Source organism: Epinephelus fuscoguttatus, linkage group LG15, assembly GCF_011397635.1.
Source record: "Epinephelus fuscoguttatus linkage group LG15, E.fuscoguttatus.final_Chr_v1".
NCBI classification, from domain to species: Eukaryota; Metazoa; Chordata; class Actinopteri; order Perciformes; family Serranidae; genus Epinephelus; species Epinephelus fuscoguttatus.
In genome coordinates, this window is record NC_064766.1 from 26,792,504 (window position 1) to 26,813,538 (window position 21,035).

At 41.4% G+C, this 21,035-nt stretch overlaps 1 protein-coding gene across 2 annotated transcripts; it reads left to right on the forward strand.

Annotated features, from left to right (window-relative positions):
• Positions 1-2,975: 2,975 nt before the first annotated feature.
• On the forward strand, positions 2,976-20,559 carry mtf2 (metal response element binding transcription factor 2). 2 transcript variants are annotated; one of them, XM_049599042.1, is made up of 15 exons: positions 2,976-3,196; positions 6,411-6,612; positions 6,965-7,046; positions 9,016-9,126; positions 9,282-9,382; positions 9,588-9,760; positions 10,762-10,857; positions 11,047-11,115; positions 12,427-12,550; positions 12,864-12,931; positions 13,067-13,237; positions 15,580-15,691; positions 15,954-16,012; positions 16,260-16,361; positions 18,123-20,559. In XM_049599042.1, exons 1-15 carry the CDS (start codon positions 3,192-3,194, stop codon positions 18,496-18,498), a joined length of 1,851 nt encoding a protein of 616 aa, XP_049454999.1. In that variant the 5' UTR covers positions 2,976-3,191; the 3' UTR covers positions 18,499-20,559. The 2 variants fall into 2 exon arrangements, with proteins under 2 accessions (XP_049454999.1, XP_049455000.1); XM_049599043.1 differs by lacking the exon at positions 2,976-3,196 and adding an exon at positions 3,276-3,340.
• Positions 20,560-21,035: the final 476 nt, after the last annotated feature.

Sequence of the window (21,035 nt, forward strand, 5' to 3'; positions counted from 1 at the left end):
ACCTGGAGAGGTTGGAAAAAGATAAACGTTTCTTCCCTGTTCCAAAACCAAAATCAGACCCTGAAAAGTGTAGGGTTAGCTAGCTAGCTACTGAAGATATAGCCTACTGAATGTATACACATGCTGCTTTTGCTTTGTAATGATTATAACAGTGAATAAAGACCGACCCTGCTACAGGAACCAGTGAAGGGAAGCAGGGAAATTTTGCTGATATCCAACCAGCTGTGTGTCATGGCATTGTGCACAGATGAACATTGTTTGACTTCCTCTGGAGATCCCCACCCATCTGGGTGTGGAGGTCCAGGTGCTGGCAGCAGCACAGGGGCGAAGCCAAACACCGTTCATCTGCACACACTGCGATACCACACAGCTGGTTCAATATCAGCAAAGTTTCTCTTTATATTCATTGTCTTGTGTGGTGATCAGCAGTGATGTGGTGGTTCACTTTTACACTGTGATCTGTAGCCTATAGTTCGGCTTTAGCTTCTATCTTTGTCTTTTTAACCTGTTGTTGCTGCTGAGTCAGTTTGACATCCTGGATATATCCTTCAAACACAGACTGTAGACCCCTCTGTCTGCTTCTCTCTGGAATCACTGTTTCATTTTCCCAAAAATATGATAATATTTCCTCAGGGAGTGCCGTTAGTTACAGTGTGGGCTCCATGCTTTCTCTGACAGCTTGTTGGACCATCACAAAGGGGCGGGGCTTAGTGAAAGAACAATTTCTAAAGCAAAATGTAAATACTACTAACAGATTTTTTAATCATCACATGAGCTGCATTAAAAACATGTACATATAATGACGGCTTTTCTAAATAAACTGTACACATCACATCAGTGGCAACATCAGTAACTTAGCGCCACAGTGGACATTATTAGATTTTAAAAACCTATTCTTTAATGTTAAAAGTGAATGCTGGAGTTGAAAAAGGCCCATCAATCTTTGCAATATTTTGGATTAGGGTATACACTGGAGAGTTCCTTGATTAAGCCCCTCTGAGGGTTTTTAAATCTCTTCATCACTTTTCTCTTGCTCATCTGTTACTTTGTATTTATTTTTTGCATATGTGAAAACCACTAAACTAAACTATTGTCATGCATGCTGGAGCGCAGATATATTTATGTTTTGTTTGTTTGTTTGTTTGTTTTTTACGGAGCAGAGAATTAGTTTTTGGCAAAATTTTAAATGAGACATGTAGAATAAAGGGATTTTTCAAATGGAAGCCTTCCTCATGCATGATGTGTTCAGACCGTCAGAAATTTGAATATTGTCCAGAGCACCCACATGTCTAAGGTTAAGCTATCTAGTATCTACCCTGATACATTTCCCATCTGTGACAAATACAAAAACAATGATGCCACCATGCCATCTTGCTCAAATGGAAGGAGACTGCCCCGCCCACATCTGGCCCGTGACTTCAAGATGTAATGTCGTGCCTAAAATTACGATACTGCACTTCTCTGCCAGTGGTTCAGAGAAAAAAAATGATAAGACCTGGGGACCCTTTTTGTTTCATTTTCATAACACCCAAACAACATCAGCACTCAACGTGTTTTATTTCAATTGACATAATAATTAAAAAGTAAAACCTGACTCCAAGGATGTTGCTATTCTGCATATTATACTCTAGACACTGTGCCTTGGAAATATTTTAAGGTGGGAAAAACTGGGGATAGGAGGAGGATGGGTGGGGGATGGGAGGGAAGGGCTGTTGCATCATATAAGGTATTACTGTAATCACCTCAGTCACGTCTACTTTTGCTTTTGTGTCTGCCCAACCCTGCTGTTTTTCCCCTTTTTTGGTTTTGTTTGTTTTTCCTTTTTGAAAATCCTAATAAAAATATTTTGAAATTAAAAAAAAAATGGAATATCTGACAACAATGTCTGTTGTTACAGATTCTGGCTCTGATAATTGGTGTACATTTGACAATTTTTTAAACAAAACATGCCTTTCAAACCCTCCATCAGGAATTGGGATTCAGAGAATATTTGAAATAAATACAAAATACAACCATTTAAAGTTATATGTCCCACCCCAAAGCCAAAATAAAAAACTAAAGTCCCTGCCCAGTGCTTAAAATATTTCTGACACGCCTACTTCGTTTAGCACCACCCCTTCCCCCATCATTAGTAACGAACAGTCCCTTGATCTGGTAAAATGTCTGACCATTAATTTATAATGTTGATGTCAGTTTGTATTGTATCTACACTTACAGAAAAAAAGTAGTGATCAATCAAAAAAAGTAGACGTTTTCAGGATGTCAACCAAATGGATGAAATGTTTGTCAACATGCATCCACCGCTGCAATAAATAATTCTGAGTATTGTACTGTGAGTATTGTGTTATTATTATTATTATTATTATTATTATTATTATTGTTACGCTATATATATACTATATTACTATATGGTATTGTGTGGTTGCATTGCTGAATTTTTATCCACACCTACAGAAAAAAAGCAGTGATCAATAAAGACAAAAAGCATTATGACTATTATGCTGTGAGTGCTGTGTTATCATTAGTATTATATATTTATATGGAATTGTGTGGTTGCATTGCTAATTTCTTGAGCAAAATAAACTTCCGCCAAGTCTTTCACAATAAAACCCCTCTTGTATTAAGCAGAGTCCAACTTCCGGTCATAGCGTCCACAACAAACGCTTGACCTGACGACCACCACACGATGTCATAGCAGCGTGATCACAAGTTTATCAAACACTAACCTTGTCGAACTTTTAAACGTTTTAATAAACATATATTTAATCAAGGAACATATCTGACCGTTAAGTTATAATGCCTACAACATTAGTTTGTATTTAATCCACATTTGTAGAGCAAAATCCGCAGTAAACGTGTATTGCTCGATGAAAATAGTATCTCCTGTACTTCTTTAAGGGGCGGATATGTTGTGTTGAGTTAGTGCCCTGCCTACAATTTCAAATGTTTGAAAAAAGGTGAACGCAGCCTCGTTTAGACACTTCCCATAATGCACTCCCCGTCCATCAGCGGGAAAGCAAAATGGCGAATATTCAGGGAACGTTTGTTATCTTGTGAAGAAGGCACGAGCCCCGCAAGTTTCCGCGATATACTTTGAAATAAATTCAACGAGAGAAGAAACCGGGGAGCAGTGGCCATTCCTGTTTAGTTATTTTGTCGTACGAGTCGTTTGTAGAAGCGGAGGTGACCGAATGAGGTATTGTTGTCATCTGTTTTCATCCTGGTGGGGGGGTGTGGGTCCGACGTCCTGCGACCTCTTCGGGGGTTACCGCTCCGCATGCGGATTATTCATGCGAAGAAACGGCCCGACTGTTTGCTGATTCATGTACAAGACATTTTAGTATGAAATGTTGTCTCTAGTTGGCCCTTTATCCTCGCTGGCAGCTAATGTTGACCATGTTCACTCATTATCCGAACAAAGGGGATCTCGGACTGACCGACAGTGGGTAAAGGGAAATAGAAAAATTAAGTCTGTAATCTCTAAAATAACCCAAAGAATAATATTTATGCAGCAGAATATGAAAATATTGGGTGCTAAATTTGTTTAAATACAACTGACAAATGCACATTCAGGTGTCAGTTTATATGTAGCTTCAAAATTGATAATAAGTTGTGTGTGTGTGTGTGTGTGTGTGTGTGTGTGTGTTTTAACACCATTTAAGTCCAAACATCTACAGAAATATAGAGAGGAGAGGGAGGAAAAGAAAGAGATACAGTCAGGTCCTAAAACAGAAAACACACAAATAAATAAAGTAACAAAAAACCCTTGCATCATCATAATCATAATCATAATGATACATTTAATTCCAAAAGGTGTCTCAAAACACCCAAGGTCACTGTACAGAGCATAGAATAACAGCCAGAGCAAAATGCATGACTTGGAAAACACATGTTTTTACTGGGATGAAATCTGTTAAAAGGAAGGATGGGCATGGGGTGCAGAGGGTACAGGGTACAGTCAATATTAAAGTGCATAGGCCAGTTTGAACAGGTGAGTTATGAGATGGGATTTGAAGGATGTTACGGTGTGGGACTGTGGAATAAGTGGAGGTAGGGAGTTGCAGAGCCTGGGGGCAGTGCAGCTAGAAGCCCTGGCACCCATGGTGATGAGGTGGGAGGTGGGGATGGTTAGGAAACCAGCAGAGGAAGAGAGCAGGGAGTGGGAGGTGGTGAAACCAGCACAGGAAGAGAGCAGCGAGTAGGAGGTGGGGGCTAGATTGTGGAGGGCTTTGAAGGTGAGCAGCAGAGTTTGGAATGATTTGACGTCTGTTAATGAGTTTGGTGGGAAGGCCAGAGAGAGCTGCATTACAGCAGTCAGTATGAGATGTGACAAATGTATGGACCAAGACTACAGTGATGGGTGGAGTCTGGGTAATATTCTCAATGTGTGGTTCGAATGAAAGAGTGCTGTCCAGGATGACACCGAGGCTCTTGATGTGGCTGGAGAAGGGTACAGGGAAGTTATTAATGATGATGTGTGGGACGTGGGGGCTTTGGATTTCAACCAGGATGTTTTTGGAACCAGTGAGCAGGGCCTTGGTTTTACTGCGGTTGAGCTTCAGAAAGTTCCTGGTCATCCAACTCCTGATGTCCTCGAGGGAGGTGGGAGGAAGGGCAGTGGAGGGTTTAGATGTTTATTTATTTCTTAGTTTATTTAAAAGAGGGCAGGGGTATTGTTTAGATGAGATGTAGACCTGTGTGTCATCTGCATAGCAGTGGAAATGAACACCATGGTGAGGGAGGATTGGTAGATGATAAATAAAAGTGTACCCAAAACCCCAAAATCGTAGTGAAATTAAGTACATACAGGACAGACTGTTTACAGCAGGGGTGTCTAACTCATTTTAGTTCATGGGCCTCATTCAGCTGTTTGTTCTCAAGTGGGCCGGACCAGTGTAAAGACTGTAGAGTACCCTAATGTAAAATCTATTGATTGAGCTGCTGAGGGTGCATCAGATGTTTTCCAGCTGCATATTCTGCATAACATCTTTGATCACTGGCTGTGTGATAGAGGCGTCACATTCTTCCATTTAAGTAGAATTGAGTAGCTAAAATGGAGGAAAAGTCAATGACCTGTAAGAGGGCAGGGGTATTGGTATTTACCAAAAATACCAATTGTAAGAGAAGGCATAATATTACAGCCACAAGCCTTGGAAATAGTGTCAAAAATGACAACCAGAAAGGGGCAAGCTTGAGGCAAGCCCACAACATATGGTAGATGGTCGCCGAGGTCTACTTACACCTGTAACATATCTTCCTGAGACCCTGCGTCGTCCTATGAGGACATCGCATTTTGGGTTTCCTGCAGCTTATACTTCATTTTGCTTAATTTAGACCTGTTGTCCTCGTTTATGGACATGTTTTTGTCCCATCTAGTGGCAGTGAGAGCGAAATACTCTAATCCATGTAAAAACAAGATGGCAGCCATCTCTGCAAAGTCAGTCTGCAGCCGATCCGGACACAAAAGTGGACAAAACCTGATCAGATTTAATGGTTGAAACTTGTTTATTTATGATTAATACTGTTTGTAGTTTGATATGACAACAGATTCGACCAATTTTATCCACAGTAAGAAGCTAAGACACTGTTAATTAGGAAGAACTCGTTTAAGGACACTTGGAATTTATAATCAGTCCGTTTATGGTTGACAATGTTGAGCTTTTTATACTCATCAGGTCCTGTTGATCCGAAATAGCTTACGTTCGGGAATACGCTTGCAAGTGTAGCTTTAGAGAAGTGTAGCTGATGTCTTGACCGAACAGAGGATGAATGAACCATAAAGGAGCCATGTCCCATTCCATATGTGACAGCAGGACCTCAACATCGTCCTCCCATTGTTGTCTAATATGAGATATAGAGAGATTATGTCTAGTCATGATCTTAGTATAAATACCTTTTGTGTTTATTTTAGCTTTTGACATTACTTAGCATTGCCCTGCAGACATCTCACTGACTGCAGGGTCTGCGTTAATTACCTATTAGCACTAATTATGAGCATAATCACCTGTTGTTTGTATCCACTGGAGGGGAAATGGCATGCTTTTATTTTGAGCCATTGTTTTGTAAGCTCTTCTGTGACCATGCAGTGTATTCTTGTATTTTCCATTACACATACAGGACAGAGATTCACACACACATATCTGCACATGATTCCCATTAGCTGTTATAAATGAGTTTCACTGCTGTCCTAATTATAGTGTTGATTGTAATATGATCATTTTTAAGCCACAGAGGTGTTGTTATTGAGGGACTAAGGACAGACTGTGTAGTATGCACCAAGCACACTGTTGGCAGCACGGCACATAGCCTGGGAATTGATGATTACGCAGATTGATATATCACCTGAAAATGCTGTTAAATGTGGTTCACCTCTTTCCCCATTGTAAATTCATCTCTCCCTGTTCTTTCAGAGACTCAGGGGTTGTGGATCACCTGTCTGTCCATCACAGAGCTCTCCCCCAGCGGCAGCAGAAGGCTGTGTCCCCTCCCCCCAAACAACTCTCTGCTCTGGGAGAGTATGGGGAGGACAGCATGTCTGACCGGTTCACAGAGGGACAGGTCGTCTTGGCCCGGTGGTCAGATGGTTTGTCCTACTTGGGGAAAGTCAACAAGGTTAGTATGAGGGAAACACTATCATACTGTCATCAGATACACCAGTGAAGCAGATGCTCAAAAAAATGGAAACTGGAGGCCATCAGCTGCAAACGTTTGACAGTTTTTTGGCCATTTTGTTTCAACTAATTTTACAAAACCTCAGCTGTTACTGAGATTATGCTTAGCAGTTTTCGTCATAAAGTCTATCTGGCAAAATCCTCTACATTGGGCAGATGTGACATGAAACATGTTATCTCATATCTCACTGGACTAAAGTGAAAATGTGCGAGGCCTGAGCAGTATATTTAGGCTTTGAGAACAGTGTGGTGTTAAGGAAGACATTCACCCCTATTTTTGTTTTCTCCTTCAGATAGATCGGGACAAACAGCGATGCTTTGTGCTTTTTGAGGATCATTCAAAGTCGTGGGTTCTGTGGAAGGATATTCAGACAGGTAATTCCCTCAACTTCAAGATTTACAGGTCAGTAAAAGTATTTGGGTCTCACAGTAAAATAAAAATGCAGTCCATGATCATTTGCAGGTAATGTAAGGGACGTCTATGCTTTAATGCCCGGCAGCATTTTTGCACTCTAGCTTCGACAGTTCAAAATCGATTTTGCTCAAATTCTCGGAAGGGCATTGTCCTGGCCACACCCCTGTCTGCTATCGCCTGCATTACTTATCTCCCCACTTGTTGCTGGCAGATAACTGTCCGCAGTGTCTGGCATCAGTTCAGCATAAGTTCACTGCCCACTTGTGACAATGACCACAGGGATGATACACAGAGATGCTGGGGTCTGTTCACCTCCAGATTAGTCTGTTAAAATGTAGATATGACACAGACAGAGTTGCTTTATTGTAAAGCACAACATAATGTGAGATAGATTACAAAAGGAAACATATTTTTACAAATATCCACCATTTGAGTTTATATTTGTTTTTTGATCTTGACTGATTTTAAATTGGGCTGATCCACATGTTGCTGCACAGCTGCATGAACATAGTGTTACACAGCAGCTAAAAGCCTTGTTTTCTGCTGACCTCCAGTGGTTGAAGATCTCACTTTGCTGCAGCAATGCAGAAATTTACCAATAGGCTCAGGTTATTGTTCAAAGTGTCTGACAGCATTATCAAAAGGATCCTGACAGAGATAGAACTTATTAACCACTAATATAACCAGACTTTATATGAACAGTAAAACACGTCTCATTCAAAGTCGACCGAAACAAAATGAACCCACCAAAGCCGTCTTGCTTTTTCTTTCCACTGCCCCAACAATCACCAGCTTTTGGTTTGGATGAAATGAACCCTTAATTCACCCTGTTAGATGTGAAAATGTGCTGGCTCTATACAGTACCAGGCTGGGCGAAATTAATTGAACATTCTACCTCGATTACAGTTAATGATGATTTTGTTTTTGTTTTTTGCCCTCATAGTTCACTGACAAGGTTTGTACTGTAAATACGTTCAACCGTTAAAGCTGGGATATTTTTTCTAATGAAAGATTGCGTATCTTATCTTTGCAATTTTAAGATAATGGAAAGAAACACACAGATGAACTGTTAATGTTTATTTTTTGAATTTTGTGTAGCCTTTGTAAATGTTTGTGTTATCGAGAGCTGCTTTGTGGAGGCACCTGTTGCTAGGCACATGTTGGTCTCTTTCTTTTTTTGAGCCATGCACTGTTAATATTTGGTAACATAATTGTGCTGAAGTGCTGAAACAGATCGGCGGTATTTCCGCAGCGTTTACATTTGATTTCTTTCTGTTTACTGTCGTCTTCACGAAAGCCAAAATGTGTCCAAACGATGGACTTGGCATTTTATTTCTCTTTGGCTCGGTGTTTGCATCCTCCTCCATGTTGCTTCCAGGTCGTGGATTGGAGAGAGTCACATGACTAAACACGCAGTAGTACATTTTTAAAGGGACAGTACATGAACACACTCAGTGGGAAAAGTATTACAGACTCAATACGTGCTAAAAATGACTGTTTATTTAAATGGAGTCTGGTGGCTCTGATGGTGGTGATTTCATGGCTGTTTCTGCTTAAACAAAAAAGATCTTAATCTTTAACTAAAGGTCTGCCTCCTTCAGGGATCATTTTCATTATGTTGTCAGATACTTACAATAACAATCTGAGAGCCTGTCAGTGGCAAAAACAAGTTCATTTAGTGGACGTAAATTGAAAGTGTACATATGCCCTACATGGCTACATTGCATTCTGTTTCGCCGCCGCTGGCTGCAAAGCTCCCGCTCATTTCCAGATACAGTTTCAAAAGCTGTTGTTCCCATTCGTCAATTTGACACAAAAGCAAGTGAAAATAGGGTCCAGGTTGAAAAAGCCCAAAGTTCCCCACTAAAACACTACTTGAGGTGCTGGCTTACCTTTACTCTGTTGCAACTTTGCTTTTGTCCATTTCAGAGAACGAAGGTGATGATGAGGATGACGACGATGACATTGTGTGCTCTATCTGCCAGGATGAAACTTCAGATGAACCCAATGAAATTGTCATTTGTGACAATTGTGGACAAGGTACTGTTTATTGTTTGTGATGCTGTCATACCTAATACTGAACAGAACAGTACGTGCAGCTCTTATATGTCAGCCTCTCTTTTCTAAACAGCTAGTCTTCTTAATTATCTGTTTTTTGTTCATCCACTTATTGAACTCTGTTCATTGTCCTTTAGGCTACCATCAGCTGTGCCACACCCCCATCATCGATGCCGCGGTTGTTGACTCAAAAGACAAGTGGATCTGCTCAGAGTGCGAGCTCGCTTCTATGCCTAAGGTACAGCTTGTGTTCTGAGTAAAGATACCTTTAGTTAAATGTATGAGTTTGATTCAATGAGCATGTATTTATGATAGCTCTTTTGTGAGACTCTATTTGCGCTGCCTGAACTGTAAAATAGAAGATAATCTTTGGGGTAAATACTGTAGGTGTGTACATAGTATTAAGTTGGGTTAAACATGCTTTTTGTCTGTGTGCTTCACAGAGGGGTGGTGCCCACGTGAGGGGAACGTCTACTAAAGCTTTTCTGCAGCACGAACAGCAGCAGCATGTGGTGCTGCACCTGTCCTTCCCATATGCTCTGGACAAACTGGATTGGGACCCGGACCACAGGACTAACATCCAGCAGTGCTACTGCTACTGTGGAGGTCCAGGAGAGTGAGTAACACATTACCTACTGTGAGGAACACACAAAAAAATCGTAGGAAACAGTTGACCCTTTGCTAAATCCCGCCCTCAGACGCAGACTGGCCAATATAATGTAGCATTGGCCAGGCTCAGACCAGGGTCCGACAACAACACAGCTGTGCTCCATTGACTCTAATGCAATTGTTTCAGATTTCCTTCATTTTCAGGCTGGTTTTGTGGATTTGGAGCTAAATGTTGTGCCTGGGGCACGTCGTGTATTAATGATACTTGTTACCTGGAGAGGTTGGAAAAAGATACACGTTTCTTCCCTGTTTCAAAACCAAAATCAAATCCTGAAAATTGTAGGGTTAGCTAGCTAGCTACTGAAGATATAGCCTACTGAATGTATACACATGCTGCTTTTGTTTTGTGATGATTATAACAGTAAAGAAGACTGACCCTGCTGTACAGGAACCGGTGAAGGGAAGCAGTTTTTGCTGATATCCAACCAGCTGTGTGACATGGCATTGTGCACAGATGACTGTTGTTTGACTTCCCCCGGAGATCCCTGCCTGTGGGGGTTGAAGCCAAACACCGTTCATCTGCACACACTGTGATGCCACACAGCTGGTTCAATATCAGCAAAGTTTCCCTTTATATTCATTGTCTTGTGTGGCGATCAGCAGTGATGTGGTGGTTCACTTTTACACTGTGATCTGTAGCCTATAGTTCGGCTTTAGCTTCTAACTATCTTTGTCTTTTTAACCTGTTGTTGCTGCTGAGTCAGTTTGACATCCTGGATATATCCTTCAAACACAGACTGTAGACCCCTCTGTCTGCTTCTCTCTGGAATCACTCTTTCATTTTCCCAAAAATATGATCATATCTCTTTAAGGAGTGCAGTTAGTTACAGTGTGGGCTCCATGCTTACAACTACCATCACAAAGGGGCGGGGCTTAGCGAAAGGTCAGTTGCCTACATGCTCCGTGTTAATTACCATAACCACGCTCTCTTTCTCTCCTTCCTTGAAGCTGGTTTCTGAAGATGCTGCAGTGTAACAGTTGTCTGCAGTGGTTTCATGAGGCGTGTCTACATTGCTTACAGATGCCCATGCTCAACGGAGATAGGTGCAAATACCACTATAAGTGTTTCATACTCACCACACTGCCTTTTTTGTATTACTGCTTGTGTAACAATTCCTGTCATGTCCTCACATTTACCTTAGGAAACAGTAAAGTGCCAGGCTTTAAAACATGTCACCCAATCATTTTGCATTGTAATAAACTGACACATGTCTTGTGTTTGTGTAACTTTAGGTTTTATCAGTTCATTTGTTCCGTTTGTCGTCGTGGACCGGAGTGCCTCAGGCGACTGCCTCTCAGATGGTAAGTAAATCTTAAGTTTCATGTTCAGCTTTGGCACAGATAGATATATTCCAGTCTTATGTGCATTAGGGTTGGGTGATGCGTTAACATTTTCCAACCATCAGCTAGTACGGCAGGCTGCACTGCTGTCTGATATAGAGGCATCAGTAATGAATTGAGACTGTTTCATAACCGATTTAAAAACTCCATGTAGTCACGTTTAAGAGCAGTCCACCTCCGTGTTTTGGTACAGTTGGTTTTCAAACCTAATGCATACTGTACTGGAGTACATGTGAACTGTACTAGAGACCACCTTTTCAACTGCATTTGGGCACAAATTGACGAATCGTGTCTGTGTACGGTACACAGTGTTCACACTAATCAAAGGAACTGGACTTTGTGGTCAAATGTGCTTGAATCTAGGCCCGTGTCCCTGATGTGAAAAGCCCCATTGGTTCGTTTTTTCTTCTGTTCCAACAATAACTAAATCTGGTTAGGTTGAAAAACCCTTAATTTCTCCCCCAGTAATTAGTAGCTCGTTGAGGCAGAGGGTACTTGCTGTAGCTCTGGTTGAGGTTGGGAGGCTGTCAGCAAATAGTTTGTTGGACACAGAGAAATGGAGATCTTTGTGGGTACATGAGACCCTAAAAAAGATGGTGGATCACAGGGAGTACCGCCAGTTGGTCCAGGATCTTCGCCTCCATGATGGCTGTTTCCAGGCGTATTTTAGGATGACTTGGGGGCAGTTTGACAACCTCCTGTCTATCATCGGGCCGTAGAGCTCTGGGTGTCCAGCAACCACTTATGCCAGTCTCCCTCCAATGTTTACCAACTGTAAACCTGTTGTCGTGACCACCACAGAAGGCCCGCCTCTCAAATCATTCGATTGGACAATGGGGAAAAGTCTAAGATGTAGTGCATTTTTCCGCTCTGAGCTGAGTTGTTTTTTTCTTCAACTTGAGGAGTTCAGAGTGCTCTGGCAAAAATGACAGGCGCCTAGAGCCCAGAAACATGAGGCACTTTGCAGCGCAAAAACGGTGATCAAAAAGCTTAATTCTCAGAAAAAAAAACAACTACTAAAAGCCGCCTCCAGCTGCTAAACGCTTCCTGTGTGATCAGGGCCTTAATATGCTGGCTTTACACACTGTTTTTCCCCTCAGTCTCAATCTGTGAGCTGAGTAACGTCTCTCACTTGTTCTTTGGAGGCAGACCTTTAAATCAGACACATAAAATGCCAAAAATCGCCTAATAATAACCACCACTGTGTTTTTAATGTGCCGTTATGCCTTACCACGTCTCTGAATTCCTTCTGAATTCTCTGAATTGTTTCAGGGAGGATGTCACACACCTGAGTTTGTTCAACTTGAGTGTGATCCACAAGAAGAAGTACTTTGACTCTGAGATGGACCTGATGGCTTACATCAACGATAACTGGGATCTGCTGCAGCTGGGGGAGGTAAGGACATTATTTATCAGGTTACATGTGACTGTTCAATAACTTTGATTTGTAACACACTAGAGGCCAATTCTGGGGACACACAGACACAATCTGATGTTCTCACATGTATTTGTGTAGAGTAATATTTAGTCTAATATTAAAGAGTGGATGTTCAGAATTGGCAGCCTGCTACATATTAGTGGTTTCCACACTATGTAGCTGCTTAATGCAACAACATATAGCTGGTTCTGAAGACTTAATCATTATTATTAATTTTTTTCTTGCACCCTGTCTTTCCGGTTTGGCGATCTGCCCTCCCCCGTGTCTGCAGCTCGCCAACACTCCCAGATCAGAGCGATATGAAAATGTTCTGGAGGCATTAAACAATAACAGCAACATGTAAGTTATTCATTTACTGGTTAAACATTTATGTTGATCATATCCTGAAAGTGTTTAACCATATGACTTTTTATAACTCCAATGTGTCCTGTTTGTACCTGTCATTACCCGCCCTCCTTCTCTCTCCCTTTCCAGGTTCATGTCAGGGAAGGAGGTGAAGAAAAAGAAGCACTTGTTTGGGCTGAGGGTCCGTGTCCCTCCTACTCCCCCCAATTCTCATGAGCCGACCAGCAGAGCGCTGGAGAGGGCTTCACATGAGATCACCATCAAGGGCTGCAAGTCCACCAAGGCGCTATCTGGCATTAGGTAAGATGTGAAACCTACAAGTTCTGAAGTTTGGTATTTTTAAATATTTTTGGTAGGACATCGGACCAAATCCCAACGCTGGTTTCAGTGCCTCATTTTGGTGCCAGACTGTGCTCAGCGAGTGTGTGGTTGAGAAATAATGTGTGTGATGGTGACTCATGACAGTGAGGCCGCAGCGACTTGAGCAGAGAGTATGAAGTTAAACGTAGCAGTGCAGTGTGTGAACAGTTCAGGCCGTTTGTCAGTAAATAAATGGTACAACTCCTCAAGACCCATGCCAAGTTCCTGTGTCCTGCTTTTCACCTGCTGATCAAAGTAAAGAGGGTTAGCCCTGAAGTTAGCGAGCCAAGTTAGCCTCCCTGAAGGTGGACTGTAAAGGTAGACCAGCTAATCTCATTGTAGTGACAATCTCAGCTGCTCCTACACAGGTTATAGAGAAATGTTTGGCTGCCAAGTCTCTCCCAGTTATTGTAGTTGGGTTATGTTTTATCAATTATGTGAATTTGTTAATAGTGTTTTGTATATATTCATTCATAAATTTAAGTGTACTTTGACACATGAAGAGATAATATGTTGTTCAGTTCCACAACTGGACTGAGACCTTTTTGAAGAGGATAAAAACAAACTCTGGTGCGGTTCATTTGTGGTGAGAACGTGCTCCCGACCTGGATCTGAACCAACTGCAGTCACATGACGCATTGTTTGGGTTAAACATGAGCATGTTACAGTCCTGGAGGATTATTAATGTGCACCTCCTCCTGTACTGCCTTAATATGCACATTCAGCACATCCAATGCATCAAAACATTGTTTTCTAGTTGGAGCCGCACCTCGTTTTCAAACTGTATGGTTTGACTAAAATGAACAATGACAGCAATAGGGGTGGGAATCTTTGGGCACCTCACGATTCGATAACAATTACGATTCAGGGGCTACGATTCGATTATAAAACGATTATTGATGCATCTTTAATTTATGTATATTGATGCACTTTTTCACAACACACATTTCTTTTTGTCTCACTGAATAAGCATTCAACACTTGCAATTTTTAAAAACAGTGCATTTGTAATAAGAAACAGTTGAATTCATTTCCATTATATTTTATTAAACATATAAATGGAAATGCGTGCAAACTGGAAAGTTACGACTTCGTTGTATGGAACCAAAGGTAACAACAGGTATCTTAAATCACAAGATAAAATGCGCAGTTAGAGTAACAAATGATTCGGTGGCGACAAACGTCCACGCATCACATGTAACTGCTATCCTACCTGCCTGCCTTCAACAGTGAGGCCATGACTTCTGTTTTGGTTTGGTTGTAGAGTGTCGGTGAAATAGCGTCGGGATGGGATGGTGTATCTGGGCTCCAATGTATGCAGCAGTCCTCAAAATCCCTGATTTTCCACGACAGAATAAGGACGCAAATCCTTGGCAATAAATGCCGCGATGGCCTTCGTAATTCGCTTCGCCTTTTCCAATGAGGGTGGCAGCTTTCTAATTGCTTCCTCGATTGTTCTCTGGTCGGTAGCGCCACTAGTTGCTGCAGCAACAACAGCCTGCCGTCTCCCTGACTCCTCCGTCAGATGGAATCAAGTTACATGGCTTCTCATGTTTGTTGTGTTGCCAAAGTATTTTATTTTAGCACGACACAGCTTACATATAACGTGGCTCTTGTCGAGTTCGCTTCCGCCGTCAACGTTGTAGAAGGAGCTGTTCGGATCTCATGGCGAGGTGGGCGGCGGTCAGTCATGTTTGTTTTCCTCTGTGCGCGTGTCGGCGTGTCTGCTCCAGGTGCGCATCCTAAAGTGTCCTGGAGATGACACATACCGCGCGTCTTAGTTCTGCATTATTTAGAACCTTCTGTATTACTCTAATTAACAGATTTAAATAATCGAAATTTGGACGTTTGTGAATCGATTCAGATTCGTCCACGTCTGAATCGCAATGCATCTAAGATTCGGAAATTTCCCCCACCCCTAGACAGCAATATAGTCCACGATGAGCAGCGCTAAAATCAACCTGTGTAGTTGTCCCTCCATTGTGGCATTAGAAAGTGTCACATTTATCTTGCAAGTGTACTCTTCTTCAACGTTTGGTTTACTTCCTGGATTTTTCCCACATGGAAATTCTGACCAATCAAGAGCAGCTTTCTCGTGCAAGGCATTTGATCTGGTCCACTTATAAATCACACCAATACAATCTAGACTGATAATTACCTCTACTGGTAAGAGGAAAAATATGCATCTTTGATTTCAGGGTGAACTGTCTCTTTAAGAGTGACAGTGTCATTAGTGCATAACTGTCATTACTTGTGAAACTGTTTTTGTTATTGTTGCTCTAGAGCGTGCGGCAATTTAACCAATGGCACAGAGAAGAAGAAGAAGAAGAAGAAAAAGGGGAAGCAAGGAGTTCGTTCTCTGGCTAAACCACAACGCGGTGAACTCTTGCCCCAGGTGTGTGTGTGCATGCATTTGTATGCATTTCTTGGTGGGTGTGGGCTGGGTGTGTACATAGTTGTTGAGAGGGATGGGTATTGTGTGTTACTCTATAGGTCTGAACTCACACACACACACTCACTCACACACACACACACACACACACACACACACACTCACACGAACTCTCAAACTGTAACTTTTTCTGGGGATACTGAGAAACTTTTAAATTAAAAAGGAAACCCACTGAGATATGATAATTTTTTCTTGTATTTGACAGGAAGTAAGAAAGTCTCTACCACTAGAGCCCCACACATTGGATCACTTAACCTCTATCAAGTAAGTGAGCAACTGCGGTGCTGAATTTCCATTTCTAAACCATTACTACTGTTCCATTTTGTAGTGGTGGCGCTACCATACTGTCAGGGCTGCAGCCAACAACTGTTTTCATTTTCGACTAAACTGATGGACAAATTGAGTAAATTATTTAGCTATGTGCACAGGAACTGTAACAAACTTTCAGCAGCCTTTTTCTTTGTCTGTTTATAATTGTTTTATCATCATGCCTCTTTCCTGTCAACACCAGGAGTGAGAGGTCTCAGCTGTCTTCAAGAACCTCAGATGTGGAATCCATAGGAGCCCTGAGCACCACAGAAACTACCTCAACTAGCATTTCAAGACAGTCAAGGTATGCCTGCGGTGTTCATTTCTTACTCTGACATCTGTGGCTCTATAGAGGTCTGTCTGTCGTCAGTTTTGGTCCAGACTGAAATATTTCAACAGCTATGGGATGGATTGCAATTAGGGTTTTTTTAGACATTCATAGCCCCCTGAAGAAGAAACCTAAAGACTGTATGGGTCTCCTGACTTTTTGTCTAGCACCACTAGGAGGTTTACATTTCTGGTTTTCAGTGAAATGTCTAAAATTATTGGATGGTATAACATAAATTTAAGACAGACTTTCATGGTTCCCTCAAGTTTTTCTGTGCCACCACCAAGTCCAATATTTTATTAATACAACATACTTTCAAAATATTTTCCCCACATTCCCATCAGCCTTAGCTGTACACTGGTTAGTGTGTACCAACTAGCAAATGTTGCTAATATACCAGACTTGTGTATTCATGTATAAATATGTACATCACACTCATGACTTGCTGAGTATTTTTCCAGAACTCTTTAAAGTCTTCCTCAAACATTCACTCATTTCACAAGACACTCTAAGGACCTTCATCTTCCATTTTGTCGGACTTCTCTTAATCATATTCATTGAAATACAGAGGACCATCTCTTTGGAACAACCTTCTTCCATCTCTGCAATCATCATCTATATTATTGTTATTCAAAAAACATCTGAAGACATCTTTTTATGTATGATTGTTGTTATTTCATAGTTATTTCATTTCTATGCATATGTGCAAATGAACTAAAACTAAAATGTTAGAACGGTTACATGCTAAACTGAGATTTTCAACATGGTGACATCAGCATCTTGGCGTTGTCAAGTTGTCATTATCAAAGCACTGCTGTGCTGAAGTACAGCCACTAGCATGGCTATAGACTCCTAAGCTGCTTTCACACCACTGTGGTTTTATTCACCACCTCCAGTCGTTTTAACAAAGGGTGTCGAACACGGCAGTAGGGGTGTAAAGCCGTCCACACGAACTCGCACAAGGTTCGCTGTGTTAAAATTCATGCGGTGGTCGCTGGCTTTTGCCATTTAGATAGAAGGGGGCAGGCACTGTGGAAGCAGAGAGACGACAAAATGGAGTTGATAATGTTGGTGTCTGAATACCCTGAGTTGTACAACACAGTGCTAGAAACTTGTTCAGACAATTGGACAAAAAAAGTGGCCCTACGTTCTGCATTGCTTACTTGCTCTGTTTACAGTAAGTCCATGCTGCAGCTGCCCCTACAAAGTACGTACTGTTGTATGGAGTGTGCATACTATGTGGACATAATACTTTCTCGTAACATTCCACCTTAAACTTTGACCCTCTTGCTCATTTCTCAGTTTAATTTCCTTAATGCGAAATTCGAAATGATAGGAAAATTTGGGATTTGGTGTGCAGCATGGGCCTGGGATAACATTTCCACCAAACTTTAGATAACTGGTAAATTGTACACATATGTAGAATTCTTTGCTAATTTAAGTGATTTCGGTTCCTTGCTACAGTTTACAGTTATTTTCACGACACCAGGCAACCTCACATTGAAGCAACTGCCTGTTATTGGACAGTAGCGGCAGTGGCAGCTTTTAAAAATGCCTTGCTTCTTTGGGGGATTGCTCGCGCAGGTGTGTGGTTGTCAGGGCAGTTGCTGCACAAGCATTATGAAACCAGCTTTAGTCTTGTTTGTGTAATTCCCCTCTGTATCTTTCTGTTTTTATTACTGTCAGAATTAAAATAATTTTTTTTGACTTCCTCTTTTCCTGTCAAACCCCCTCCAGCCTCTGCAGCTCTAGCAAGACACACACGACAGCCTGCACCATGCCTGTTTCTGCTCCACCCTTAAAAAGGAAACGTGGGCGGCCTCGAAGGGCCCTGCAGCCCCCTAACCCAGAGATCCCCCCTCCTAGCCACGCAGACCCAAACCCCTCAGCGACGGAGATGCTGAGCCCGCTCCCTGGGCTTCACTCCACAGACATAGTTCACAGCATGGACCCCAGCAGCCAGCTCTCCCACCTCAAGAGCTCCATCAGCAGCTATTTCGGAGCAGCAGGGCGGCTGGCTTGTGGGGAAAAATACAAAGTCCTGGCGAGACGGGTCACCCTTGACGGCAAGGTGCAGTACCTGGTGGAGTGGGAAGGAGTCACTGCCTCATAGGCCTGTCATCGCCATCATCACTTCTAACTTTTAACCTGCGCCTGCAAGACGTCTCTGGCTGTGCTAAGGACACGTGTGTGCACAGCCTGTGTGCAGAGCATTAATAGTTATATGCCTTTGTTTAGTTTAGACAGGAGCAAGTTTTGCCTGTTCGGCTCACTGCAAAGCCTTCTGGTCCAGTGCACATTGAAACATGTCTTTTCCTCCTGTGCTTAAAGACTCACTGATAAAGACGACGAGGCACTGTCACTGTACCACAGCTTGTTTGTGTTACTCTGCTTTTAATTTTCATTATTTGCTTTGAATGTTTACAGCAACCCCCCTCCCCATATTCAGGGGCAAATAACTGATCGGTGCACTGCATCTGTCGGCTTTCAGTGAATCGTCATTGTACTTAATTTCTAATCCAGTGATATGCTTTTCATTTCCAGACCAGTTATGTTTGAGATTGTGTTTTTGACAGAACGTAGTTGGTCAGGCATAAAATGGTAAATCTTGGAGGGTAAGAGAAAGAGGGGATGCTTTGTTGAAAGATTGATTAACATTTATTTTCTCACGAATTGGGTTAGGAAACACGTGTCCATTTGCGACACTGTCCCCTCCTTCTCTTATCCCAGCAATGAGTACCTCTTGTCGTCTTGGGCAGACATATCCTTTAGGTGTGTTTTGGAAAGAGGAACTCAAAACAAAAGAGATGTGCTGCTGCAGATGTTTAATTTTATATAGAATTATACTACATTTATTATCACCTTTTCCACATTTGTATTTTCTCATATGCTTTTTTTCTTCTCTTTTTTTTTTTTTCTAAATTATGGATTGCACATATCAAATTATATCCGTTAGGCCGTCATCTCAGTGTGAACAGATAATTTGAGGCAGCATTTTCATCCACGATAGTGTTCTTGATATTTTACGTTGATTATATCTCCCTGTTTAAATTAAAATGTGACATTTAAAAAAAACAATATCCCCAAGTGAAGTGTTAAAAAATATCAGTGTATAAATGTGCAGAAACCAAGGATGACTTCTTGTACATTGTAAATCACCTGAATTTTGTTTTCATAGTACAGTTTTTTTTTCCAGAAGCTCCGCTGCCTTAGTTTAAACGCTTAACCTTTAAAACATCTTGATTTGAAAGTGATTAAAACGACTGTTAAATGTTGACTGAAATCCTTAAGGACCTATTTAGTTTTTACTTTGTCTCATAGTTATTAAAAAAAAAATGTGCTGCATAAGATGAATGTTGTATACCCAGTTCCCATATCTAGAATTAAGTTTTGTGATTTTTTTTTTTTTTTGTGTGTTGCCTATGCAAGTTAGTCCCGGATGAACGTGTCGTTCAATCATATATTTGGACCATACAGCTTAACAAAGGGGAGTTTCCAATTTGACTCAGTCATTGAAATATTTCGTGTGACGGGTGCAAAAATGCACTTGTATTTTTGCTTTCATTGTCAGGTTCACCTTGTTTACACACTCAGGATACGCCCAATAACTTCACTGTATTGAATTGGCCCACGTTTGCAGCTCGACAGGAGGTTAAGATGTAAGTTATACACTCAGTGTTGTCGGTCAGTATTTTTATATCGGGTCCTCTTTTTGTCACATTACTTTTGGATCATATGTATGTATGCTTTTTTTGTGAGCAAAAGAATTTGTAGTCCTTTTTTTACTGCTACACTTGCTTGTTTAAACTGAGTCAGAAAACAATCACTGGAAAACTAATATGCTGTATGTCATTGCATGAGGTAAATATTCAGTTCTCTTTTCTTTTTTGAGATGTTTTTTTTTTTTTTTTAATTAAAATGGACAGAGCTTTTTGACATTGATACCTCTTCAATGTAGAGATGTAGTCAGTGCATTTGAAGCTTCTCTCCTCTGTTCAGCCAGTGTCTTAAGCCTTCATGTTGCTACCACTGGCTTCCAGCAGGCTTCTGTAGCCAAAGAACATACGTGTAACGTCTGTTTTGTCTCTTGAGATTCTTCGTATTACATTTTTATACATCATTATATAGGCTGACGTGTTACTTCTGAACCTGTTTAGTTAAAGGATGAATAAAAGCCGATATTTTGAGCTGTTGTGTTGCCTGTTGGATGTTTATTTGCTGCCTTTGGAGCCTCTTCATTCAATAGTGATGGGCAAAAATGGACGAACAAATCTTTTTAAACGACTCTTAGTGCATGGTAAGTATCAGATTGACATGTTGAACATCTGAGTGCTCGTGACTCTGTAACTGAGTGAATGAGGGAGAGGACTGGTTGGATTGGACTTTGGCTGAGACCTCCAGTAGAGCATTCAGGTGCTCCTCGAATGATGGTTCTTCTAAATTTGGTGTGTTCATGAGCTTTAAGTTGTAATGTGGAGAGAACATGGGCACTTCAAAGAAGCTGTGCTGTATTTTATTTTATTGAGTGTTTAAATAGCTCGTTGATAATGAAGAGCAAAGTTAACGAATCATGGGAACCATAAAATATGATCAGCAAGTAAATTTTCAGATTATTCCAACACCCCGTGATTGCAGCATGAGGCTATGATG

Coding starts and splice junctions, on each gene's coding strand:
- mtf2 (XM_049599042.1), top strand. Junction 9,383..9,587: donor AGCTCGCTTCTATGCCTAAG/GTACAGCTTGTG, acceptor TGTGCTTCACAG/AGGGGTGGTGCCCACGTGAG. Junction 12,551..12,863: donor ATCTGCTGCAGCTGGGGGAG/GTAAGGACATTA, acceptor CCGTGTCTGCAG/CTCGCCAACACTCCCAGATC.